Source organism: Cololabis saira, chromosome 21 (assembly GCF_033807715.1).
Source record: "Cololabis saira isolate AMF1-May2022 chromosome 21, fColSai1.1, whole genome shotgun sequence".
Lineage (NCBI taxonomy): Eukaryota > Metazoa > Chordata > Actinopteri > Beloniformes > Belonidae > Cololabis > Cololabis saira.
In genome coordinates this window covers 6,842,118-6,869,733 of record NC_084607.1, presented here as the reverse complement: position 1 = coordinate 6,869,733, position 27,616 = coordinate 6,842,118, and the positions used below count along the sequence as shown (strand labels likewise).

Here is a 27,616-nt window from a genome sequence, read left to right as displayed (position 1 = left end):
AGTTTATAGGGGAGGGGTGGAAAACAAAGTTTCCTTATATGCAGATGATCTGCTTTTATATGTAACAAACCCCCAAGAATCTAGAAGAGTGAACTGTTCTCAATCAGTAAATCAGCCCAAAGCCTTTCATACTCACACTTGCCATTTAAAGTGACGATGGACTCATTTAAATACTTGGGATGGTGACAAGGCTTTTCCGCAGTTAATAACACGGACAGCCAGGCGCGCAACAGGTTGCGTGAAGAAAGCCTGTCTGCACTCCTGTTTGTGACCTCAACGGACCTCCTCTGGACAAATTGGACCCGGTTCCATTTGTCAGAAGCTGGATTAAAGCAGGACATCGCCTCTCTTCTTCCTGGAAACCAGGACGGAAAGCACAAGAAGTCGAGAAATGTCACATCCCTCCCCCCCCGCAAAAAAAAACCAAACAAAAAAAACTCACTGGGTTTGTATGTGTATATATGTATGTGTATGCGTATGTATGCGTATATATATGTATATATATTAAATATAGTAACAATGCACATATATATGCCTTAGGTTTTTACCAGCATGGTATAAACCAGTGATTCTTAACCATAGGGCCGCGGCCCACACTTGGGCCGCGAGCGCCATCTAGTGGGCCGCGAAAAAAAATCAGTTTTGTACGTGTGGGCCGCGGGGGCCGCCGGACTGCATAGCAACTCCCGACCAAATGAGGAGAAGAAGATCCTCAGCTAGCTCTAGGTGTAATAGTAAGAGAAATGGTGTGTATTTATAGAGAAAATCCTTCATTTTGCACAGAGTAGGTTTAGATCCGCCAGGATCAGGGATCGATTACTTGGGTCTGCGCCCAGAGCGAGCGAGCGCGGCGTGATCATTTATCCTGACTCGTCCCCGCGGCCGGGGAGGTCGGTGCCGCTCGGGCTTGCGGGCTCCGTCGTTACTGCTGAAGGATTGTACATGTAGATGTGTCTGCTGGACTGGACTGTTGTTCGGGCTCGCAAAAGCATCGGAAAGTGACTCTGCTGCAGCGGCCAGAGAGCTGCGGGTTCTGCCCGGCCGTCTCAGCTGATCAGGCTCGGATGAAATCCGACACGCGCAGTCCTGACAACTTATTAATGTAAATAAAACTTAGTAAGTTACTTAGTAAGTAATTAGCTTGACTCTTACAGAGATGAGAAGCCTAACAGGTGGAAAGGGAAGTTCAACCCGGAATGGACAGATTCATCCTGTTCAGTCTTCCCACTGGGACAAAACCAGTGTCTCATACGTTCAGAGACCGTGGCGTTCAAAGTGCGAAAGTAAAACGCTACTGAAACAAAACACAAAGTTTTTCATCAAACATATCCACTCAAGTCTGAACTGAAGTCACAGAAAATAAGCTGACCATCTTAAACATGTTTGGGTCCACACATACAGCTGTGAAGCAGCTTTGTCCACAATGAACAGAATTAAAACTAAATATCGTTTCAGGCTCATCAATGAGCACTGTGGTGGCAAAAATTGTTGTTCAAAAAGAATGTCAGGACACCTCAGCTGTCTTTCGAAGATTTAATGGAAAGAGGACAAACATTCAATTGAACGGAGCCACACAGTCCAACCGGTCACATGAACCGACAGTCCTGAGTGAGCTGAAGAAGATTAGGGACAGGTTATTTTATACTCTGGAGCTGGAATAGACAAAACATCACCCATCACCCTGGCAACCGTGCCAGGCTCTGTGTCAAAGGAACATGACCTCAGCATAGGAATGAAAACAGGCAACAGACAGTGTTATACCAAAATTTTCCATTACATTCCACCCCTTTTAGCATTTTTATGCTAAACCATAATAAAATAGGAAATTTTGCAATAACCTATCCCGTGACCTTTATGCTCTGTCTCGCACCAGCCAAACGCTAGCACACCCATTCTCCAACGCGGGAGTTACAGAAACCCCGACAGAGGATCTTAGGTCACGGGTACAGAAGAGCCAAAACCTCTCCCCCCACTAGACAAAGGGGAGAGTCAAAAGACTCAAACTGTCTAGCTACCCTATCATAGATAAGGAAGGAAAAAAAACCCCCGTAGGGGAAAAAACCCATCATGGAATATAAACTAATCTACTTCAAACAATACCAAAACAAATCACATTCAGCACAATAGTCCATGAAGGGAAAAGGAGAAGAGAAAAAATAAAGGCACTGTGTGACTATGCAGTTCAAGGATAAAATGAGATAACATGTAAAATAATAATAATAATAATAATGATAATAATAATAATAATAATAATCAAAAAAATGACAAAATTCTCCACATGTCCTGGCAAAACCCTCCATGTTTTAACCCACCGTACCACGGGGCTAATGCTTGATTCCCTCACAACCTGTCAACAGGACATAACAGCTCATAATCAGTTCAAAACAGCATAAATGAAAAAAACATCATCAACCTGAGGAAGGATTAATGCAGAATATAAATTAAAGTAGCCCTGGATCCTCCATGGAAGGAGGAACCCACTCATCATTGTGGTCCATCTCCTGGGCAAACCGTCGAGGTGCGGTGGGAATGGCAGAAGCTACTAGTTTCTTCACCCATGGCACAATAAAATACAGAAAAACACACAAACCCAAAAGAATAGTCAGTTCAGGGGCAGAGAGGTTGAACAGTGCAGTTTCCCACCCTGAAATGGAAAACCAGGACCTCCTCTGCAAATGCAACAATACATTCAGGTGTCCGACAACATGTGTCACATCGATCTCGTTGGTCAGCTGCCTCGTCACAGTGGTCATGGTACGGAACCATATGTTGTCCTGTAGCTGCAACGCCGTGTTGGTCATGTTGGTCGTGTTAACAGCAGCCCTTCACACCAGCCAAAGAGGGGTAGGTGCCGCCTCAGAATCGTGGTCAGGGGGAGGTGAGATTGTCGTGCAGTTGGTCTGTGACGTGTGATCGTGCAGGCTCTCCAACAGCAGCAGAAGCAACCTCACCCCTATGGAGACGACCAGCAGGACGCTGGTCGCCACCCTTAGGCCGCATCCGAGCCGCCTAAGGGGATGGTATGGCCGTGGCCTCTCGATCAGGTGCATGGCGTGCGCGTGGATCAGGAACCCGTCGGCAGTGGCTGGCGTGGATCCACGTGGTACGTCTCTCTGCAACCTCGACTGCTGTCTCCGTCACCAGAAGCACTTGGAACGGTCTGTTCCACCTCCGAGCTTTCCAGTGTTTACGTCTGAAGTCTTTGACCACGATGTAGTCTCCACTCCGAGGTCATGGAGTTTCGTCTCTGCCGGTTTGGGGAGGGCCGCCTTAACCTGCTTGTTGATATCAGACAAAACAGACGACAAGGTTGCACAATATCGTAACATTTCGTCTTCACAAAGGCCAGTCTCTTGCTGCTGTCTCTTAAACGGGCCCAATCCCTGTTTAAAGGTCTATTGAAACAGGATTTCAAAGGGGCTCAGGCCATTTTTGCTTCTCTGGCGCGCCACATTAGCACCACATTAGGCTGGGTGGTAGGCGCAATGTTGTCGTATATATCTACGCCCATGTACTCACCGACCTGTTTCAGTGCCGCGCTCACAAACGGAGCGCCATTGTCTGAACTGATTTTTTCGCCAGAATCCCCCGGGAATCCCTGGGAATTATCAGGTTCATCAAAGCCTTGGCCACTGCGGCGGAGTCCTGTCTTGTTGTGGGAAAAGCTTCAATCCATTTAGAAAACATGCAAATGATAACCAAAAACAAACTTTTTGCCTTCACTGGGTGTAAGTTCAATGAAATCCATCTGCAAATGTTGAAATGTCTGTCTGGTGGGGGCGAGTTGTGTCTTCATATTCACTCCTATTGCGTATTTCACTCACCATCCCCCACCCCTTGACACATGAAACCGTGTGTCAATTAAGCAAAGTGAGGGAAAAAATTCCTGGGGAGACATGGCCGGCCGTCGGGCCCCATTCACACCCTGTTAATTACCCTGCAGTCCGCATCCTCCCAGGACCATATTTCAGTGTGCAAAGCCCTTAGTTACAATTCACCAATCTCAACCGAGGTCATAGCCGAGGACGGAAGTAGCAGGGAGACAGATCGTATTTTGAGAGACAAAGGTTGTTTGGACGCAGTTTCTTTTTTTTTGGCAGCTGCGTCAGCTTGAACATTTCATTGAGAGACAAAATCAGATTGTTAGTGTGATCATCACATTTACACACAGCAATTTGTGTAGGCAGGAACATTGTATCCACGTGATGCGCTATGGGTCTACCTGTGGAAAAAATAAAAAAAACTTATCGGGGACAAAAGCCCCAAAAGCAAAACCTGCAATGTTAACTCACGTAGCAGGAGCCCTGGAAGCAGAACCAACAACAAAAAGATCAAAGTCAGCATTGTCAATTGCAACATCACTCAAATTCAGGTCTTGGGGAACAAAGACAACATCATTACAACAGCATCATCACTCAAATTCAGGTCTTGGGGAACAAAGACAACATCATTACAACAGCATCATCACTCAAATTCAGGTCTTGGGGAACAAAGACAACATCATTACAACAGCATCATCACTCAAATTCAGGTCTTGGGGAACAAATGGATGTTAGCGTTGCGAGTGGTGCTCCATCATCCGCTGTTGGCAAAAGGGTAAGGGTTAAGAACTTGCTGTAGCACTTGAAGTCATGTAACCCCCCTTTCCGTCCACAGTCTGGACGAAAAGTCGTGAACAGTCAGGCAGTCCAGGTAGTGGAGGCGTCTGTAACGTCAGTTTCAGGTCAGTGAAGGCGTCGTCAGCCTCATCAGTCCAGGTACCAGGGTCTGATGTTTGTAGGCCTTCTCCATGGGCAATTGCTGCCAATGGTGCCTCAATTTCCGCATAATGCGAGACCCACTGTCGACAATACCTCGTGGAGCCCAGAATTTACATAATTTGTTTCTTAATGACCAGTTCTGGCGTTTCTCCTTTTGAATGGCCTTAATCCTGCCAGGTGAGAGGGATCTGCCCTCCCCCGAAATGACATGACCCAGAAACGCAACCCTTGTGGCAACAAACTGCAGTTCGGACAGGGGTTGATGCCCCTGTTCAGCCAAAATGGGTCAACAGGTCCAGAGAAGCTTTAACGCACTCGTCTCAGGACTCACTCGCAACCAAGATAACAACAACATACTGCAATAAGCACTTCCAAACTGCCCCTCAGAGCCAATGACAGTAGGCTCATGAACACTATATGAGTCAACGACATGGCATGCATATTTTGGTGTCCGGGTGCATTATTTCCCTTTAAAATAATTATAATCAATTTATGACATATATCACTTTATTCTATAAAACTATCTAGTTTGAATACCTTTCAGGTACACTCAGATAATAAATTTTACTTTACATTTTGGCATCTCAAACCCCCAAAATGTCAAACGGTACAACCAATGTAAAACTAGGAAAATGTGATTTTATCATAAAACTCCCTATTCTATTTAAAAAATGATATGTATGAACTTGACAGCCAAGGTAGCCAATACAGGTGTCCAAGTAAAAGCCCGTCTAATTTAAAATTAGCTGTAAAAGTCAGGTGGCACAACTGATGTCAGGTGGTGCGACCACATAAAACATTAATTTAAACCAATAAATAATAGGTCAAAGTGAACGAATGGTTGACAACTATGATGTGAATAGATATTGTATTAAATGCATTCATTTGTATATTTGTATAATTATTATTCCGTCTTTAAATGTAAAATTGGACGCTAAAGATACTAAATACCTGGCCACTGGAATGCAATAATCTTAAAATATTGTAGATACAACAGAGTTCTTTTAAAAATACCTTCTGCGGAAGCCTTATTTGTCATTGACCCATATCCAAAAAAAACACAGGGCACTCATTTTACGGGACGAAACCCACCCCTGACGAAACCGTCAAGCAACAGTATGTGACTTCACGACAGACAAAATAAAGGAAAATGATTGATATGTAACATGCTTTTCACAATCATACACAGCTCAACGGCAAGAATCCAATTTCCATACAACAAAAACCAGGGTCGTTGCCCTATAGATGTAGGTTTAAAAACACAAAAATACTTTTGTTTGAAGCTTTCACATACATGTACGTGTACACTACATTTCAAATGTTTGGAAAATGGCCAAAAATATCTATATTTTAAGTATTTTAAAAATGGGCTACTCAAAGGCCTTATACGTCCTTGACCCACAATCCGGTTCAAATACAGTATCACAAAAGTGACCTGCAACCATTCGAACGGTAAATCAACCCAATTCTGACAATTCCACATCATCAATTCCCCACACAGGGAAAAGAACGAGTAAAAGACTATTTTACTCGTATCAATTTAACAAAAAAACAAAAAAAAAAAAATGTCAACAGAAAGGAAAATGAGATAACATCTCTCTCCCATCCACGCAGCCTCACGTGAACGCTCCCTGCGTGAACGCGCAGTCAGACAAGCGACACGGAGCTTACACACCCACACACACCCAGGCGTTCACACACGCACACACATAGCGCAGGCGCATCAGCAGTTAATGCTGAATTTCACATACATTTCACAACCTCAACATCTCTGTTTATGTTTTTCAGGCCCATGTCAACATAGTAAAGTATCAACATAGTATCTTCACGAAGCCACGCCATCAACATCCAAGTTTATCTGGCAATTTAAATCCCTAGCTAAAAAAGGGGGGGGTCCCAGACCCCCGAAGGTCCCTGACCTTCAACTCAACCCCTCAGCGGGACTCAAACCCACTTTAATGCATTTACAGGAATCCCAATTCAATAAACAGTTCCAGTCATGAACACTAGACAAAAACATTGGACAGGAGAACCATTAGCCAAAACAGGCAAACAAAAGTTCCCATTCCCCTAGATCCATCGAGAGGAGTGTCTCTTACGTCAGCTACCCCTCCTCCCTGCTAGTCACCGGGTCTCCCAGACTCCTCCTGGTCAGCACGGCCGCTTGACCCCAGGTCAAGCCGACCCCACACGAGTGAACGTATAACATATTACCATCAAAACAAACGTGTAACAGTTTACCATCAAAACAACAGCAAACAAAATATTAGCATCAAAACAACAGCATACAAAATTTTAGCATCAAAACAACAGCAAACAAAATTTTACCATCAAAACAACAGCAAACTAAATTTTACCATCAAAACAACAGCAAACTAAATTTTACCATCAAAACAACAGCAAACAAAATTTTACCATCAAAACAACAGCAAACAAAATTTTAGCATCAAAACAACAGCAAACAAAATTTTACCATCAAAACAACAGCAAACAAAATTTTAGCATCAAAACAACAGCAAACAAAATTTTAGCATCAAAACAACAGCAAACAAAATTGACTGTTAGGATGGACTGGAATGCCGAGGAAAAAATAAATAAAACTACCTGAACCTGAGAGAAAATAGTGTGTGAATTCAGGTCGAATCCATTTCACTTCTAGTCCATTTATATCACCTCATCTTATTTGTACCTCATTTTTAATTAACCGGGAATGAGGCGTACCAGTCTGGCATGTGATGCAAGAGTTTTCCTGCTGTAGAATAAACAAAAAGTATAAACCAGCCCCTGCAACATTGTTCTAACAGCTGAAAGTATTATAATGAAGCCTCTAACTCTCTAACAGTTCGGCATGAGTAAAATTACCGATACTTATTTAATTTTACAATTGTCTTCACGTAACTTGAAGTTTTTTATTTATCAATAACCACGTCTGAGACGATACCAATCACGGGAAAGCAGCTACAACAGCATTGGGGTGTGTACCCACACGTCATGAATAACCTCACCTGACACAATACTCAATTCCAACGTCTATTAATAAATTACGTTATAATCTTAAATCATAACCTAATCTTAAACAGACAAGTGCTGATTTCCCTTCCCTTTTGACATTAAACATAAAATCCAGACCTATTAAATGAAAAACAAGGTTCTTGTGTGTATGTGTATTTAGTATTCAGGTGCTCACGTGTTCTGCAGACCTCACAGCACAGCCGGCCTCTGCGTTTCCACCGGACACCTCACCGGCTCTCCTCGCCACCCCTAGACAGTCCGGCCCCCCTTTTCGCGTGGGCCCTCAATGTGTTCTGCCCCCCCGTTGCACTCTTTCAGCCTTTTGCAGCAATAGTCTCACAATTTTCCTGGCGAAACGCAGGCTTTCTGCCAGTCAAAAATGTCCTTGAGACAGCCAGTCTTCCCAGCACTTTTCCTCATCTCTCCGATGGGTGAAACGGGTGAAGATGGGGGAGGGGTGCTCCCACGGGTGGAGTTGGGGGCAGTGGGGGGCAAACGGACGCAGCTGGTTGAAGTCCAGGCGCTGGTGAGCTCTGCCTGAGGTCCCGGCGCTAGTTGGGGGGGCGGGTGGGGCGGGGGGCGCAGAGTCCAGACCGGGTCCAGCTTCACACACTGGGGCACAGTCTGTTTGGGTGTCTGCCTCACTCAGCAACGTCTAAATCTATCTAAATTTGTTTTTCATTCTTCTTTTTAGCGAGTGATAACTGGTCTAACCTGCAAAGCCTCCAGCTGTTTAACGCTCAGGCTTCCTGTTTCTCGTGTTTTCTTTATTTTGGGAATTTAAGTTGTCTGACCCACAGCTCCGACAAAGGTTGTGGGTTCTATTCTTTTCCATAATTAACTATCATATATCTCACATTTAGTGCTGAAAAATCTGGTCCTTCGGAAAAATTACTCCCAGAAGGCTTATTGAAAAACTGGCCTCCACAACTGATTATTTGATCCTCTCAGACGTGTTGCGAGTCTAAATTTTCAGAAGGAGAGAAAAAAAAAAAAAAAAACACAAAAAAAACAACATCATGGCTAACCAAGGTCTTCCGCTTATCAGGGTTTGTGACGTCACAACAGCCGGAAACACTCGCGCAGCTCTTTCACAGAGAAAGTTGGATTAAAAATATATTAGAAAAAGTCACGGTTCAGATTTGACTGGAGTCCTGCATCTTTTAAATCCTACAGCAGCAGGTAGTACTTCGGATTACCCGTTTAACTCAAACCGGATTCTAGACGCAGAAGCCCACGACATAATCAACAGGAAAACATTCCAACTCCAATTATTTCTCAAAATTATTTGTTATCCTCCAGACAGTCAAGATTGTTAGCCAGACATTAACAGACAGCTCAGAGCACAAACACAAATCCTCCGACTCCTTCTAGGATTGGATGAGGCATCCTAGCCGCCCCCAGACCCCGTCTGGCATACTCGGATTCCCCGAATCCAGAGCCCTCAGTTCCCGACTTGAAGTAGTCTCCCTCTCAAACCACGGCTACAGGAGCACTCGTGATCCGTCACGTCTGGCGACCCACTGCTGATGTCGTACCGAAAGGCGAGTCTTTTTCTCTTAAACAAAATTCCTTCATCCACTAGAATTGATAGGCATTCTACCACGCCCCCAGACAAAATCTGGCCCTTCGATCACTAACTCCTAGGTCAGTAACAAACAAAATTCCTTCATCCACTAGAATTGATAGGCATTCTACCACGCCCCCAGACAAAATCTGGCCCTTCGATCACTAACTCCTAGGTCAGTAACAAACAAAATTCCTTCATCCACTAGAATTGATAGGCATTCTACCACGCCCCCAGACAAAATCTGGCCCTTCGATCACTAACTCCTAGGTCAGTAACAAACAGCCCAAGGTCCTCAAACCCTGGCTGGACCAGCCCTCCCCGGTTCCAAATACTTGGACCACCGGCAACATCAGCAGTTTAGGCAGAGAGGAGACGTTAGCGCGCACCTTATTTCGGCCGTTTTCTTTCCAAAACTCACCCGAAAGAACACCTTTCCATTAAATCTTCGAAAGAACAGCGAGGTGTTTCTGAAGCCACCGGGTTCGTTCGACCCCAGTCGGTGCGGGGACCTTCCCAACCCCCCTCCGGACGAGAGGCCCTCACTCGACCTTCACTTGATGGGGGAGTACGAGGTTGTTGCATGCTTAAAACACCTTCGATTCCGGAGGAGAGAAGGAAAAAATCCGGCACAGATGAGGTCCCTTCGTGGTCGCCAAAATTGTGGTGGCAAAAATTGTTGTTCAAAAAGAATGTCAGGACACCTCAGCTGTCTTTCGAAGATTTAATGGAAAGAGGACAAACATTCAATTGAACGGAGCCACACAGTCCAACCGGTCACATGAACCGACAGTCCTGAGTGAGCTGAAGAAGATTAGGGACAGGTTATTTTATACTCTGGAGCTGGAATAGACAAAACATCACCCATCACCCTGGCAACCGTGCCAGGCTCTGTGTCAAAGGAACATGACCTCAGCATAGGAATGAAAACAGGCAACAGACAGTGTTATACCAAAATTTTCCATTACAGCACCTCCACATGCATATGAGAACCTGACACCATCCAGCCCAGATTTAAAGTTCTGACAGGAGAAATTAGAGCTCAGTTCTCTCACTGAACGACAGAAAGTGAGGGCATAAGATTAAGAGGAAGAAAGAAAAACTGCAAAACTTTGAAATTGCTAAGATGTGTTTATATTAATTTATTATAAAAATGTGTTGAGACAATTAACAAAGAAAAAGGGAAATTCAAACTGCTGGTAAATAAATAAAATAAGATAGCATTTGAAAAATAAAATAAAATCTTATTTATTTATTTTATTTTTAAGAGAAAAAAATGTTTAATTGAAGTTACACATGTTAATGGGCAAATATGTACTTTTTTAATATAACAGTCAGATGCAGATGTTGATACAACTATGAGGCTACTTGAATATATATATATATATATATATATATATATATATATATATATATATATATATATATATATATATATATATATATATATATATATATATATTTATTATGATGTTCTGGACCTTCGCTGCTATACAGTGTTAATATTTAACGGGCCTCGGGCCACTCTGTACTGAAAAAATTGGGCCCCAAGGTCAGAAAGGTTAAGAACCCCTGGTATAAACCATTAATATGTGTGCAGACAAAGTAAAAAAAAAAAGAGAAAAACGGCACATTTGGTCTATTTCAACTTAAGGTAAGAGGCCGCCCTGCCTAATATGGCCTGAACCCACCTGAGAGCTAATGTTTTTTTTTAATTATTGTTATTATTATTTTGCGTTATGGCCTGTTATGAGTGTGATTTGTGAATGTGTTCACACAGCTGTGTTAAAACATAATTTCCTGGATGGTTACATAACGTTAAATATACAGTCTTCATTGTGCAGGCTGAGGATCTGTTTAAGTGCACTGATTGCACGTCTCCGATAGTGGCATTTGTTGTTATTACTGTTATTTGAATGCACAATTCATTTTTATTGTATTTTTTTTTTATTTATCTAAAAAAATACATTAGCCTATTTTATTTGTTTATTCGTTTCTGCAATGCACTGGTCGTGCGCCAGTGTCTTACACCTGATATTTATTCATTAAGTGCACTAGTGTGGTGCCAATTAATGTCTTTTATTTATTTTAATTATCGGATTTAATTTGTAAATAACATTCTGCATCGTAATGCACAATTTTGCCTCCTGTTAGTAAAACAACGTGCATCTAAAATGGTTAAAAGTGTGTATTTGTCATAGGCTATAGTAGGCTGATTGTATTAGTTTATTGTATAGGGCCACACTTTTTAAAAAACAAAACAAAACGCGAGTTAGGGACCCCCCCGAATATGGATGGGTATTTCGCACACTGGTCCCATCACTTTGGCAGGCAGAATTAATGCTGTAAAAAGGAATACACTTCCAAAATTTCTGTTTCTATTTCAAACTATTCCTATACTTTTGCGGAAATCATTTTTTGTGTCCATAGACAAAGCAATTTCTAATTTTATTTGGAGTGGGAAGAGACCCAGAATCAGAAAAGCTTATTTGCAGCGGCCGAAGCCTGGTGGGGGAATGGGACTAACTACCCCATTTCCAATTTTATTACTGGGCATGTAATGTTCTTACTCTCCCTTTTTGAACTCACTCTGATGGACATGCCGAAAATCCAGTTTGGATACAAATGGAACAAAACTCATGCCAGCAGACATCCCTGTCGGCCCTTATGTTTTCACTTCACTATGTCACGAAGAATCCCATTGTTACACATTCTCTGAAAATATGGTCCAGTGTTGGGAAATACTTTGGTTGGCAGAAAGGCTTTCTGCTCACTCCTGTCTGTCCCAGTCGCCTCTTCTCCCCATCCATTGCAGACCGCTCTGTTGACATCTGGAAACTGAATGGCATTAGGACTATGAAGGCCCTTTTTATAAATAAAATTACAAATAAACTTCAATTTACCACAATGCAATGGTCCAAGGAGTAAATGTAATACTGTTTATGGAAACAATTGCTTTTTCAAGTTCCCACAGAGACACAGACACACCAGTACACTGAACAATCCTTTTCTTTATTCATGTTTTGTTTCATTTCAATATGTCTGTCAGGGTTTGTTTTTTTTTATTTTTATTTTAAATTAAAATTTTGACACACTTATAAAAGACAGCATCTGCATAGAGTTGTCATCTTAAAGATCCATGAAGAAGAGGGGCGGGGGTGGGGGGATGGGGAGGGGAAGGGGCGGGGTTGGGGGCGGGGCCAGGGCTGAGCAGGTAAAGGGGGGGGGATACTGGCACGTCACATGAACTAAACAGAACAGCCAACAGCAGTACGAGAGAGGGGAGGGGGGGGGAGGCGGGGCCGGGGATGAGGTCGGGGGGGGGGGACAGATCGCGTTTACATTACACTACGCACACGGACACGCACACAAAAAAAAAACGGGACACAAGTTGCATTTCCGGTCAAAGTTGCGTCGGAAGTCGACGGTTCTGTCCCGTTTCTGAGCGCTCGCTTTGGTTTCTCCCACGTTTCCCTCCGTCGCCTGCCGGTTTCCCGCCGGTTTCCCGCCGGTTTCCCGCACGGACGCCGGTCCAGTTAGCCCCCCCGCGGCTACGACTACGGTGCCGATTTCCTGCCGGACTCCGAGCCCCCGCCGCTCGCCGCAGCGCCTCTGCAGTGGGAGAGACAGCCCTTGGTTCTCGGAGTATTGCACCTTGGTACCGGCAGGCCGGCGGGACCAGGTTCCTGGAACCCGTCAAAGGCCCCGGAACCGTCTGACAGAGTCAACTCGTTGGGGGACAGAGTCGTCTTCCAGGAACCTGGAGAGACGAGCGACGGGGCGGGCCGGGGCTCAGCAGCTCCCCCTGCAGGCCTGGAGGCTCAGATCTCCGCCCTTTACGGTCGTGAGCCGCCGCCAACGACGCTGACGCGCCGTAAAGCGATACGAGAGTCCAGAGACACGGGACGCCTGCTCGGTCCAAGACTCCCACCTTCCTCCAGGAGGACGGAGCTATGAAGCCTTCAGGAACCGGTCCGGGTCCCGGTGCCTCGATCCGCCCCCTGCAAAGACCACGAGCAGGACTGGCAATGGGCCGAAGGGTCTCAAGAGATCCACAGAGGCCTTGTTGGTGCTGACGTTGTCATGGTTACAGCTGAAGACGGATGCTGATTGGACTGGTATTGTTATCAAACGGGTCGGCTCTCCGGGGGGAAACCGGCGGGAGAAGACGTGGGTCGAGAGACGGCACCAGACGGACGGAGAGAGTTCAGAACCGCTAGCAGAGCTTCCAAAGTGATCGGGGGGTTGTGGCCTGGAAAGCCCTGGAGGCGGGTTTTCTAAAATATGGAGGGAAGCACTTTCATCAGAGGATCCAGTGGGCGGAGCCTCTGGGACGGGTGATGGGCGGAAGTTGGGGGTTGGGCTTACGCCGGGACGGCGGCCAACGCCCCGGACCTTCTCCTGGCGGCGGTGAAGGTACGTGAGGTTTGACGGGACGGCGTAGACGCAGCGCCTGAACGGAGCAATGGAGGGTGGCGGCGCCGGAAGCTACAGGTCTCTCCGCCTCTCTGCTGCCGTCTCTCCACCTGAGGTGGAAGGGGGCGGGGCCTGAGATGGGAAGGGGGCGGGGCTAGACGCCGTCTCTCCACCTGAGGTGGAAGGGGGCGGGGCTAGACGCCATCTCTCCACCTGAGGTGGAAGGGGGCGGGGCCTTAGGTGGAAGGGGGCGGGGCTAGACACCGGGACCAGGTGAGGTCAGCGGGACGAAGGTGTGCGAAAAAGGACAGAGATCGAACCGCTGGCCAACTTTGACAGGAATAGATATCTCAGTAGATTTATACATAGACATGCAAGTCATCTTTTCTCTCTTTGAATTATTTACAATAATTACATAACACAAAGAATCAAGTTTCAGTTTGACAAAATTGCGAGCATTCAATATTCAATATTACTACTATTATTTATGATAACATAACTCCTTTTTTGTTGAAATCATTGCTATGATATAATCCACGGAACCCGCGGGTTCCTCCGATCACGCGTCAGCGGGTCGCTGCTCGTCGTTTACTCTAGCGGTCAGTTATGGTCATGACAATAACAACAACAACAATGATGATGTCGTTTCAGTGTTTCCTACGATGGTCAGGGCGGCGTGGGCGTGGTCTGTCTATGTGACCCCTCCCCTAACTCCTCCCACCGGGGGGAAAACACTGATTCAAACCAAATACTGTCTGGTACAGTGAAGAGGACGGAATAATAATCAGAAACAGCAGCTCAAACAAGACCCGGGTCCGTGTTCCGGGTCCAGAGCAGGACGGGGTCTGGGACGGGGACGGGGACGGGGACGGGGAGAGAAGCAGTGATATGCATTATTTTAATACAAGACAGGGTAATCATTTAAACCTCCCGAAGTTCCGTACTGGTTTGTACTGGTGCCCAGTTATGGAACACCTATACAGCAATCTCGTCTACCTCTACCATTCAACCCTTTAAACACAAACTCAGGACACATTTAATTGATCAGATTACCTAATGATATTTCTTAGTGATGCACCGAAATGAAAATTTGTGGCCGAAACCGAAAATAATAATAAACACTTTGCCGAATACCGAACAATACCGAACATGGTTCTTCGCAGTTTTTAATTTATTTTGCCAATTTTTTCACCATTGCATAAATCAAATAAATTTGATTTAGGCATGCTTTTCAAAGAAAAAAATCTTTTACAAAATTACAAGGTAGAAAATATTTATTGAACATAAAAAACTGAACATGTTTTAATTTCCCAGCATTATGTTGTTTTGGTTCCACCTCCTGGTGAATGTTAGGTAAAATTCTTATGTGGTTACTTTTTGGTTGGCCAACGATTTATGTTTGTGGTGCAACAGTTACGGAGCGGCCAGTCTATTTCCTTATATTACAACGCCGTTATTAATTGTTCGTTTTTTTTCCCACTTATTCCACCGAACACCGAAAGTGTTTTTTTTGCCATTTTCGGCCGAACAAGTTCGGTTACCGAACAATCGGTGCATCACTAATATTTTCTAGATCTGTTTTTTTTTTCTTTAATCATGTAGATACCATGTATTCTATTCATGCTGCAGTTTTTTAGCTTTGTCTTTGTTTTTAGACTGCAATCATGTATTCTGCATATTTTAAATCTTTGTACAATCTTTTGCTGTATTTTACGTATATAAGCCCCTTGGGCTTTTTGCCTCAGCCGAGCACATTTCCAATCTCTTTTTTACATTTGTACGTTATTTGTTCTGTTTTTTATACTGTGCTGAATAAATAAATCAAAATCTAACAGGGTCTGGGTCTGGGACGGGGTCGTGGTCGGGGTTTGGTTCTGGCCCGCCTCGTCGACCCAAACTCCGCGTGATCCCGTCCCGCCGCCGGCGTCCTGCTCTGACAGGAAGTGGAACCACGTTTCAGGCGGCGGTCCGTCACCGAGCTGCAGGAAACGGCTCGGCGTCGGTCTGCGGTGGCGGGGAGCGCCGGCCGGTCCGGCCCAGAAACTTCTTTCTTCTCTTCTGTAAACTTCTGATCGATCGCTGGTAATCAATAGGGCCGATCTGGACCGGGCCGGCGAGCAGAACCCCCGCGGACGAGCAACCGTCCCCCGAGCTGACGACGGCCGCCGAACGAACACGCTGTACAGGAAGTAAACGTCTCCCAGCGTACCTGGGTAATGGGGGAGGAGCTAAAGATGGGGGAGGAGCTAAAGATGGGGGAGGAGTTAATGTTCACACAACCGTTACAGTTCCACTAACGAGACCACAAACGAACATCTACATGAGAAAAGAAAGGAGGAGGAAAACATCCGTCTGCAGTTGTGGCTGTGTTGGACTGACTGATTGATTGATTGATTGATTGATTGTTTGATTGATTGACGGACAGACCAACGCGCAGCGAGGGCTGGTTGTGGGGGAGGGGCCATGGATGCGGCCACATTTTCCAAATTTCTGTCTCCATGTGAACGTCTCAGTGTAAACTTGACTCACGTTGTGCTCTTTGATATTAGCGGCAAACATCTGGAGAACATGGGGGGCGGGGGGGCGAACGCTTTGGCTTGGGTTGAAGAGACACGGCAGCGGCGGTGGTGGGAGCGGCGGCGGGACCGCGGCGTCCCGGAAGTTCCGCCGGATCTCGTCTCCTTCGTGGCGACAGTTCAAAAAGAAAAAGCTTCAAAACAACATGGTGGAGTTTCTGTAACCCGCCGACCTGCGATTCGGTCGGAGGGCTGCAGATGGGCGGAGTCGCAGCAGGAGCACCAACACACTAATCATCGACGCAAGCGAACAAGCACACTTGTGGGGGGGGAGGGAGGAAGCCAGCGAGAGGGTCAGAGGTCGCTGTCGGGGGAGGGGCGGACTCTGATGACGGGGGCGCGGTCTTTCACGTTTAAATATCCATCAAAAAACAAAACACTTGAAAAACATGTTTCAACATCTTTACGTATGCGGACGGTCAACAGGAATGGCAACGAGTCGGTCGCGAGGAGCTAATGTGCTAACGGGTGGTAAAGTGCACGACATGGAGGGCACGTTGGGGGAGGGGGGGGTACAAAAATCACCATCATGCAAACTCCACAGCGCTTCTGCATGCCTTTTTATCATCACCATTAGAATCACTACACACAGCGGGGTGGGCGGGGTCTGCTGGGGGCGGGGCGGGGCCGACCCCCGACCCGCACCGTCATCTTTTTACACAACCAAACACCAACGACACACACGGGAGGGCGGGGCTTCACTCGGACAGACCGACCCGTGACCCGAGTCCTTTTCTGGGAGGGTCGGCGTGTTCGGAGAGCCGCGCTGGAATGCTGCTACACGGGAAAACCGGAACGTCTACACGAAAACGCACACAGCAGCGTCAATGTGGGCGAGATGGCTGGCGTCTACGACGGCGTCCTCACGACGCCGATCCCTATCGACCACGAGCACCGCAGCAGAGCGACGAGCACGAGGTCGCGAGGAAGGGTGGAGCTGGACGAGACGTGGTGCAGCTGTGTCGAACACGAGGAACTAGTCTAAAGACCCAGCAGCCACCTCGGGCCCTGATCCGGCCAACGTTTGGCACTTGTGGGCCGCCGCTGTTCAACTTGGCTAAACTGGGGTTCCAATAAGTGTTAGGGGAGCAGGGACGGGGGGGCGGGGGGCACAAACGGTTAAAGGAAACCAGGAACCTGTCCATGTGTGGCGGGATGACTAAATATTTCTGTATCTGCACCAGGGAGAAAAAAGATGACAGATGCAGATTTAACCACATAATCATCCCTAAGTGCCCTGAAGGATCCTCCCCAAAGCTTTAATCTGGGGTTGGGGGGGGGTCATGGGTGTGAAACTTGGACAAATACAGACGTGTTGAAGTAAAATGGTGTTTGAGCAACGGCTCACGCTGAATCTGGACTTATGAGTTTAAGGTGGAATCTCTTTCGGCACAGGCCTCAACAGAAGCTCTTGGAGCTTGTTTCACAGAGCCTGATCACGTGCGTCGGTCCCAACCTGCGGTCGGTCCAACCCAGTTCCACGTCTGCTCAAAACAATCCCAAACTACCTTTTAAAACACTGACTTTGTAGAAACGTCTCTTTTAAGCCAAACTATGATGTTTTCAGTGTACGAGCCAGTTCTTGTGTTTCGGATCAATTCTGGTCATTCTCTATGCAGATGATGAGGTCCTGCGGTCTCCAGGAGGGAGGAGCATCGTCTCCAGGTCTGGGTTCCGGCGTCGCCCCAGGTGGAGGAGCTTAAGTATCGAGGATATCGACTAGCTGATCGGTGCAGCATCTGCAGTCATGCAGACCTCCAGCCACACAGGAGACGACCACACGAGTCCAATTCTCGTCTCCCCCCAGTGGGACATTCCCAGAGAACCCCACCAGGGAGTTTCATCTGTGAGGATGGTAGGTCAAGAGCTTCACCTCATGGTTGAGCTCCTTCTGTACATCCCAGCTGACGCTGCACCGATCCCCCCGTCGATATCCTGCTCTACCCTTCCATAACCCGTGAAACGGACCCAGAGATACTTGAACCCCCCCCCACTTGGGGCAGGATCTGATTCCAGACCCGGAGAGGTCTGTGGTTCTCATCCCAGCCGCTCCAGCGAGAGTTGATGGGCTCGGCTTGATGAAACAGAACCACATCGTCTGCAAAAGGCCTCACATTTGCAACGGTCTTGAAACGTGAACTTCATCCCGTCCTGCTTTTCCAGCAAGTTAGCCCTTCTGGTGTTTCACATTTCTCCGAACTCTGGGCTTAATACACTGAAAATATGTTTCACATTTAAAATAATAGCGGACAGATGGCCAAGTGAGCTTCTATACGTCCACACAGAACTTAACCTAACGCTACAGCATGCAAAGCAGCGCAGGCTAACGCTAACATTGGCGGTAACACGAGGAGTTTAACGTGTATGCATAGAAACGTAAACACGCCGATGTTATGAATGAATGTGCAGGTCACATGATCCAGCTTCCAGCTTCTGCTGCTGAGTAGTGTCCGCTAGCTACGACCCAAACGTCCAGACTGAAGCGTTACGGCGCTAGCACACACGGACGGGATTCAGGGAGGAAACAAGCAGACGCGTCTACGAACTTAACATCAACGGCTACAAGACGTCAGGCAGATACGTCACACACGCGCCAAAACAGCAGCACCACGGGGACAACGAAGCAACGAACGGTCCTCATCCAAAACAGAAAAGCAACGATATCAACGCCGCACTCGGGTAACCGCGGCGACCACGTTGTCTGGCTTGTTTGCTAGCTTTTAGTTGATTTTTCTACATCTTTTTTTTTGTGTGTTCTCTTCTTTTTTTTCCGAATCTTCCGAGAGAACAGCTGCGACGGCTCGACGGGGGTCGGTGCGGTGAGACTTTTGGTTTTGTGAATCCCCAATTCTCATTGGCTGTCTTGGTTTGGGGAGGCGGGTCAAATTGTCTTCCTGTTATCTAAACTGCATAGATTAACTGTCCATCTCCTCCCACCCTCTTTAAACCCTCCCACCCCTCCTTCTGTCCCACCCGTCACCTCCCTCCCCCTCGTCTTTGGTTGGACAGGGGCAAAAATGAGGGGGAGTTGTCATGGAAACATGCTGTGCTGCAGCTTCCCCCTCATTGGTCGGATGAACGACAGGAGCCAGCAGCCAATGAGGGGAGGTCTGTTGGCGAGAAACTCGGCGGTGCTGGTCCAGAACCGTCCCAGAACACCTAGCATGTGCTAACACGGAGGTGACGCGGAGCGAACGGAAGGAGCTGAGACAGATTCGTCCCGAGAAACTCCGACCCGGCAGCCGTCACTGTCCTCGAAGACTCCCAAAAAACAAAAGAAATCGCCAAGAAAACAAGAAAAAAGCCAAACAAACAGGTAAATGTCATCGTCTAGGTGATGAGTTTTTACAGGTAGCTAACCCACATATGTTCAATACATTTACATCTGTAATAAATAGGTTTATTTGTACCCTCTTTTGTATATGTTGTGTGGTTACGTCAGCTATAATGTGATAGCATATTGTTGTTTTGCACCCCACCCGAACCCGTGCTGTTCCCTCTCATCTGTGCCTGGGTCGGTCTCTCTTCCTAGCTGATGGTTTTCTGTCTTGCATTTGTGTTTCAAGTTTTTGGGTCGTGTTTCTTTTCTCTGCTGGCTGTCGGTCGGTCGGATGGTCGGTTGGTCGGCATCGGTCGTCGTGGCGGCGGGCGGCCGGAGCGTCCTAGAGACCCAGCGTGCCGCCGATAGTTGACGCCAAGACCACGCCGAGGATGACGCAGCAGATGATGATCATGATCTTCTTCTGCAGGGAGAAAGAGAGAACAGGGACGAAGAGTGAGGGAAGGTTGTTGTGGAGAAGTCTTCCTGTAAATATCTTCATCAGCTGCACAAGAGTCAGTTATTGTGAAAAACGCTTGTGGGAAGATGAGCAGAACCTCATCCCAACCAGGAGCCGACCAACCAGGGAAACCTGCAGTTACCCTTCTGAAACCAAAGGAAAACAGCAGTTCCTCCACCGACCACCAGTGTTGTGCTAGTCCAGGGGTCTAGAGCCGCATGCGGCTCTTTAGTGGCGCCCTAGTGGCTCCCTGGAGATTTTTTCAAAAATATTTGACCTTTTTTTTCTGTTTTTTTTCTTTTTTTCTCTTTTTTCTTCTTTTTTCTTCTTTTTTCCTTTTTTCTCTCTTTTTTTCTTCCTTTTTCCTTTCCTTTTTAATCTCAACATTTTGACTTTTCTCGACATTTCGACTTTTTTCTTAACACTTCGACTTTTTTCTCGAGATTGTACTTCAACATTAATCTCGACATTTCGACTTTTTTCTCAAAATTTTAACTATTTCCTCGAAATTTTGACTTTTTTCTCGACATTTCGACTTTTTTCTCGACATTTCGATTTTTCATTTTTTGCGGCTCCAAACATATTTGTTTTTTATGTTTTTGGTCCAATATGGCTCTTTCAACATTTTGGGTTACCGACCCCTGTGCTAGTTACTGAAAAATAGTAACTAGTTACCGTTACTAGTTACTTCATTAAAAAGTAACTCAGTTACTTAGACCAAAACGTAATGCATTACTATGAAAAGTAACTTTTTAGTTACTTTAAATAAAAACATTATTTTAAATGCTCCCATTAATCCCCTCTAGCCTTCATATCAGCAGGTACTGTATGGATTTGCATTGTGCATCGTGTTCTGCATTCTACACAGTTTCCCCGCTTCTTCACTTCCTGTGTCAATAACGTTGGTTGCTTAGCAACAAGCTGAGAACGGCCAATGAGCTTCAGCAGCAGCTCAAGAACCTTTGATGAATCGTTCATTACAGTCCTCAAATATAATAACCAATGGTGGCATGTCGGTTTATAAGAATCTTTTTGCCCAGAAGAAAAAAGAGCGACAATAACGACCCATAACTATTTTCTTCTCTCGACAAAACACCTCTGCACCGCAGCTTTAGGAGAAAAAGACGCTACAGAGTCGGGATGCAGCAGCATCAGAAGAGCAGTGGAAAACGTGCGAGGCGGTGCTGATCTCCGCAATTTGAAGCCTTGTATAATAATTGTAAAAATAATTTCACTTATCACGGGTTCTTTTTGGAACGTAACCCCTGCGAAAAACCAGGGATTACTGTAATGACAATATCTCCGCGTTGCGAAACTCTCCTTCTCCTGGCTCGCCATGACGGGTCATGTTTTTGAATGCACACACACTACGTTTCCTCGGGTCTCCACGTGTGGGGAAAAAAAAGCTTCACTGTAGCCAGAAATAACGGAGTAACGCACCGTTTGGTAACGGTAACTGCGTTACTGAATTTAAAAAGTAATGCGTTAGAGTATTAGTTACCGCAAAACTAACGGCGTTACTGTAACGCGTTACTAAATAACGTTAGTCCCAACACTGCCGACCACTAGAGTCCAGATTCAGACCCTAGTGGTCAGTAGAGGAACCGCAGGTCCGGATTAACCGGACTGACCCGGACCTGGGTTCCTCCAGAACCGGTGTGAGAGCAGGGTTGAGAGTGAAGGCCAGCAGGTGCTGGTTCCGGTACCTTGCGAGCCTGGCTCTGGTATTTGACGGCCTTCTTGGTGTCGGAGACGGCCCGCTCTACGTAGTCGACGGAGTGCTCCACGTTGTACTCGATTCTGTCAATCATCTCTCCCTGGAACACAAAGCACAAACCAGTGTAAGCGTGAGCTCCTCTGGTGACACGCCCACTTCCTGCTGCGGCGGCGCCACCCACCTGGCTCTCCACCAGCATGGCCATGTCCACGAACATGTCGTGCAGCTCGCGGATGCTGTTCTCCAGCTTGATGATCTCGGTGTGCCGGGTCTCGATCTCGTTCAGGGCCTGCTTGGTCATCTGAGAGTCCATCTTGATCTGGAGGGGGAGGGGGTGAAAACCTTTAGAGCGGCCACTGAATCATCACGGACGGGAAACGGAGAAACTTCCGGTCAAGTTTCCTCCCGTTGGACCGAACCGATCAAGAAGAACGGACCCCCTTTCACTCGTGAACCGGAGTAAAAGTCTTCCATCGTCGCGCCTGAAGCCTCAATGTGCTACATAGACCTGCTCCTAGCATAGCATAGACCTGCTCCGAGTATAGCCCCGCTCCTAGCATAGACCCGCTCCTAGCGTAGACCCGCTCCTAGCGTAGACCCGCTCCTAGCATAGCATAGACCTGCTCTTAGGGTAGCATAGACACGCTCCTAGCATAGCATAGACCTGCTCCTAGCATAGCATAGAGCCGCTCCTAGCATAGCATAGACCCGCTCCTAGCATAGCATAGACCCGCTCCTAGCGTAGACCCGCTCCTAGCGTAGACCCGCTCCTAGCATAGCATAGACCTGCTCTTAGGGTAGCATAGACACGCTCCTAGCATAGCATAGACCCGCTCCTAGCGTAGACCCGCTCCTAGCATAGCATAGACCCGCTCCTTAGACCTGCCCTGCAAAAGTTCTTTATTTTTTACTTTCACTTCCGTCTTACGAGCTCTGAACCATCCAATGTCCAATATTGTTAATTTAATGACTTAAATTCCTGAAATTCGCTGACTGATTAATAAATGAGTTATTAGTTATTAAACATTGCTGCACTTTTCTACGTGGATTTTGAGGTTTTAGATGATTTGACTGTTTTGACTGTTTAACTGATTTATCGATAGGCCCCGCCCCCCTGACCTTTCAGTAAGCCCCGCCCCCTGACATATAAGTAAGCCCACCCCATCACACTGCATCACACTACATTGACGTACCTGGAGTTCTGCTCTGATCAGTTGGTTAACATTAATCTGAATCAGTCGCTAGTTTCTCTCAGATTATGGATCCACCACCCGTACAGTTGTACTTTGATCTACAGGGTTCCTACACATTTTTCAAGGTCAAATTCAAGCACTTTTCAAGCACTTTCAAGGGTCATTTTCAAAATCTTCAAGCACCTTATCGCTGGGGTAAAATATCTACAGGAATATATATACTCATAATTATTTTCTCCTATTTTTATCACAATTATGTACATTGTATCATGCTGTAAACATCTAGTTATGTTTCATCTTACTGATTTTATTTCTCCTTGTAATAACTAAACTATACAGTCTGATCCCAATTTTGTGAAAGACACAGAGTTATAATTTCAAGCACTTAAACTAAAATGTAAGCACTTTTCAGGCCTTGAAAACACAACATTGAAATTCAAGCACTTTCAAGGATTTCAAGCACCCGTAGGAACCCTGGATCTAGTGTCGGGTAGTAAAGTTGTACTTTGATCTAATCTTCTGCTGCGAAGCACGAACAGTGTTGATCCTGGATGATGTCGTCTGTAACCATGACGACGGTACACTCCTGCGAACCCTCACCTCCCGTGGAAACCGCGTTAGCACCCACGTTAGCACCCAAGTTAGCACCGGGATCTATTTATAGATTTCTACATTTCCCCTCGAGGACGTATTTAAGTCCGTTTGAATGAGTTTGTCTGGAACGTCTTACCCCGAGATGGTAAAACTAAACATCCCTGATGGGACGTCTGTCAGCGTTAGCAACAGTCGCTAAGGGGGGGCGAAGAGCTTGCTGCCGGGGTTCCCCAGTAAACTCCTCCTACCGCCTTAAATACTTCATAAGGTCGCTGTTTTTATCATGCTTTTATTGAATCTGTCTTTGCTTTTTCACTTGCATCATGGTTCGCAAACCTGCCTCTAAAAGAAAGGAGCTCACTCAACCAAATTATTAAATGGTCGGCTGATTAGGGAAACACAGCTGGGCCTGGAGTCGCTGGACGCTAAACAGTTGCAGCTCCAGCTCCATCCCATAATACCTCCATCCCTTAGCGAGTGAGTTCCAGCTACTGCCATCAGGACACAGGTTTAAAGTCCCCAGAACTAGGAACTATAGGAACAGCTTCGTCCCTGCTGCTGTCTCTCTTTTAAACAAATCTTAACGATTTTTATTTATTACTGAGGTCTATCCTGCTTTTAACTTATTTATTTCTATTTTTTAAAAACCCTGACCTTGGTTTTTACATTCTTTATTCATTCATTGTTCTTGCCATGTCTGTCTTGTGCTGTTGCAAACCTGTTCATTGTTTTCACTATTTTTGTCCCGTGTCAAATTAATGACAGTAAAGTGATAGTGGTGGGGAAAAAAATCGATATTGCAATATATTGTTGCGCTCTCTGTCGCAATAAATAATTGATAACTGATGGCAAATATCGATATTTTATTACAACACACATAATGGATTTACGCGGTTGTCACCGCACTATTGTTCATGCACTTTAATTTGTCCAGCTGTACAATTTTTACATTTACAAGACTAGGAGGCAGTGAGGCTAATATACAAATGCACTTTCTTTGTACCTTGTATTTTTGTTTTGGCATTGAATAAATGCATAACTACGGACATTTTCCTTTTTATGGGTATTTTTTCTTTTTCAGTCACATATATCGTGATATATCGTTGCTCAAATTTCTTACAATATATTGAATATCGTAGATATCGTGTATCGTGATATTATTGTTATCGTGGGCCACATTTCGCCACGGTATGGAATCATGAGTTACCCGTATCGTCCCACCCCTAGTAAAGATTGTGTGTGAGATACCTTCCATCTACTCCAAAACAAATCTATCTACGGGTATTAATAAAGTTAACTTGAACTTGAACTGGTGTCACACCCAGTACGGTCCAGCAGCATAACCTAACGCCACATTTCTCAGGCTTCGTGGTCGTGATGGAGTTCATACTCACGCTAGCTGATACCTCGTTTGGGGTCAGAATCAATGAGTAGCCTACCGTTTTGGCCCGAATATAAAACGACCCTGATTATAAGACGACCTCCTCTTTTTCAAGACTCAAGTTTGAAAAAAGACTTTTTGAACACCAAATTAAATTTTTATACAGAAAATAATTACAGTACATCTGAAAAAAATAATTATAACAATATATTCGAGAGAAAAAGCATGTTATTTTGCCTCATTCAAATCATCATCTTGAAGTTTGAATCATAACTGGCTGATCTTCAATCAGCTTTTCTCCAGATTGTCGCTATGTTTCTCCATCTTCTGTTATCTCTTCTCTTATTTTTTTCTCTTTTCTTTCTTACCACTTTTTTTATTTTTCTTCTTCGTGCCAGGGGTTCCTTTGGCCTATCTAGCGGTGTGAATGGGTATAACGTCTAGACCCCAAATGTAAGACGAACCACACTTTTTCAGTCTTTTTTCAATGCAAAAAACACCGTCTTATATTCGGGACAATACGGTAGTCCTGGCGCTAATCCCATTAAAGTCCTACCTAAAAACTTACCTGAGCACCGGCTGAAAACCTAATTTTTCACTGACCTCCTTTCACTGATTGGTCGGTACTCAGCGGCATCAGGTGTGGGCGTGGCTTCAACCAGAAGGGCTCAGTCCTGGTTTGTGGCTCAATGGGAGTGTCGACTTTTTCTAAAAGCTTTTCATTTGAAGGAGCAGGTAATACTGTGAGATCCTTCAAAGTAAGAGCTTCCTAAACACTCCTCCCTCTCGAATCGCAATGACAGATATGGTGACAGAGGCCGTGTTCACTTGATGTCTCAGCGCACCTCGTGGACGTTCTGCCCCCGGTACAGGACCAGTACAGGACCAGTACTGGACCAGTACCGGGGAGCAGCGCCAGTTAAAGGGACCGGAAGCGAGGACCGATCAGGTGCAGTGCTTACATCATCGGTGAAGACGGCCAACTTGCCACTCTCCAGCATGTCCTCGAGCTCCTCGTTGGTGGTGGTTCTTCCAGCTGTAGAGGAGACAAGGGAAGAGACGGCGGTGAGGAACACACACACACACACACATATATATATAAGGTTTAAGCTCTGTTAGTTCTGGTGTCAGCTCCACTAGTCCTGGTTTCAGGTCTACTAGTCCTAGTTTTAGGTCTACTAGTCCTGGTTTCAGGTTTACTAGTCCTGGTTTCAGGTTTACTAGTCCTCTTCCCTTCCTCTCTTCTCCATTTCCATTTTTATTTATTATAAATATCTCATAGCTATCATTTTTGTCCATCGCTCCTGTAGTTTCTTGTGCTGGCCCCCCTTTTTTCTCTTTTGTGCATGTTTGCAGGCCGGAGCTTCGGGAGCTGGTTTCAATTCTACTAGTCCTGGTTTCAGCTCCACTAGTCCTGGTTTCAGCTCCACTAGTCCTGGTTTAAGGTCTACTAGTCCTGGTTTCAGTTCTACTAGTCCTGGTTCCTGGTGTGGACCAACCAAGCCGAGTGAGTTCCTCCAGCGCTCCAGGCTGCTCGCTCTGTCCTTCGACGTGGCTCGTTGCCGTCAGGAGAAAGAGGTTTCTGAGGTCGTGGTCCGAGCCGGACCCCCGTAGGGTCCGGCTCGGACCCGGTCCCGGGTCTACTCACTGATCTCTAGCTGTCTCTGGATGCGGTCCTTGCAGCGGTCGCGGTACTTGGACTGCGTGGTGTTGTACTCGGTCATCACCTCCACAAACTTGCGCGACAGCGTTGAGTGCTGCAGGTGAGAGGGTAGGGAACTGTGAGGCTTCTAAGGCCACGTTTACACATAGCCCGGTATTTACAAAAACGGATATTTCCCCCTCTACGTTTTGAAAAATACCATAATTTACACGAACCCGCATAAATACACTGTTAAGGTGCTATGAGCAGCCAAACCTACAGGGGGCAGTGTAACGAGAAGCATAAAGTCATGCTAGCCAATCAGAATCCTGGAAAAAACATCAACAAGTGACACGAGTAACTTCCAGTTACTTCCAAGATGAACGAGAGTCTTTTGTTTGGAGTGACAGAGAAGTGGAGTTACTTTTACGTGTGATTTTAGAATATAAAACAGGTAAAATACAAGAAAATATTGACGGTGGCCAAAGTAATTGTAAACACAGGTCGCACACATGACGCTGGTGACGTTTCTGTCACATAATGTGACGTTTTCTGAAGCCTAAATGTCCGTTTCTCTCAGTTTACAAGCAAACGTGAAGACGGAGTTTTTACAAATCTCCACTTTGGCCGGAGTTTTCAGAAATGATCGTTTTTGGTGACTGTAGCAGGGCTAGTGCTACGGGGGCCCGACCGACAGGACAGAGAGGACACAGAGTTTTGTGCAAGAACTCTTTTATTTGCAATCACACCCAGGACACACGTGCACAAGCACCTTCTCCCACAGCAGCCCAGAGCTTCTGTGCAGCCATGCCTTATGAAGGCAGGCAGGGTGGAGAGGTTGATGGGACACCTGTGACCCATCACCTGAGTGGCTGCTGCTCCTCCACCCTGCCACAGTGACTTTGAGCTTCGTTTTCGTGTAAACGAACGGCCAAAATGCATGAAAACACCACAGTTTTTGCTACGTGGAAACGGGACC

The 27,616-nt window shown here is 46.1% G+C and overlaps 1 protein-coding gene and 1 long non-coding RNA gene across 3 annotated transcripts in view; both read right to left on the bottom strand.

Moving 5' to 3' along the window:
* Positions 1 to 13,619: 13,619 nt before the first annotated feature.
* Positions 13,620 to 14,615, bottom strand: LOC133422675 (uncharacterized). Its single transcript, XR_009770753.1, has 2 exons — positions 13,929 to 14,615; positions 13,620 to 13,887 (listed from the first exon to the last, which is right to left on the bottom strand). It is a non-coding gene; the product is annotated as an uncharacterized LOC133422675 (long non-coding RNA).
* A 4,680-nt stretch (positions 14,616 to 19,295) lies between these two features.
* The window catches only part of stx1b (syntaxin 1B), a 44,493-nt gene continuing 36,172 nt past the window's right edge, over positions 19,296 to 27,616 (bottom strand). Inside the window, exons 6-10 of one of the 2 annotated variants that reach the window (XM_061712691.1) lie at positions 26,644 to 26,752; positions 25,958 to 26,031; positions 22,009 to 22,146; positions 21,817 to 21,927; positions 19,296 to 20,074 (exon numbers count right to left, since the gene is read on the bottom strand). In XM_061712691.1, the coding sequence (XP_061568675.1) occupies positions 19,994 to 20,074; positions 21,817 to 21,927; positions 22,009 to 22,146; positions 25,958 to 26,031; positions 26,644 to 26,752 (513 nt within the window). In that variant the 3' untranslated portion in view covers positions 19,296 to 19,993. Of the gene's footprint in view, positions 20,075 to 21,816; positions 22,147 to 25,957; positions 26,032 to 26,643; positions 26,753 to 27,616 lie in introns of both variants that reach the window. The other variant, XM_061712690.1, reaches the window with a different exon arrangement.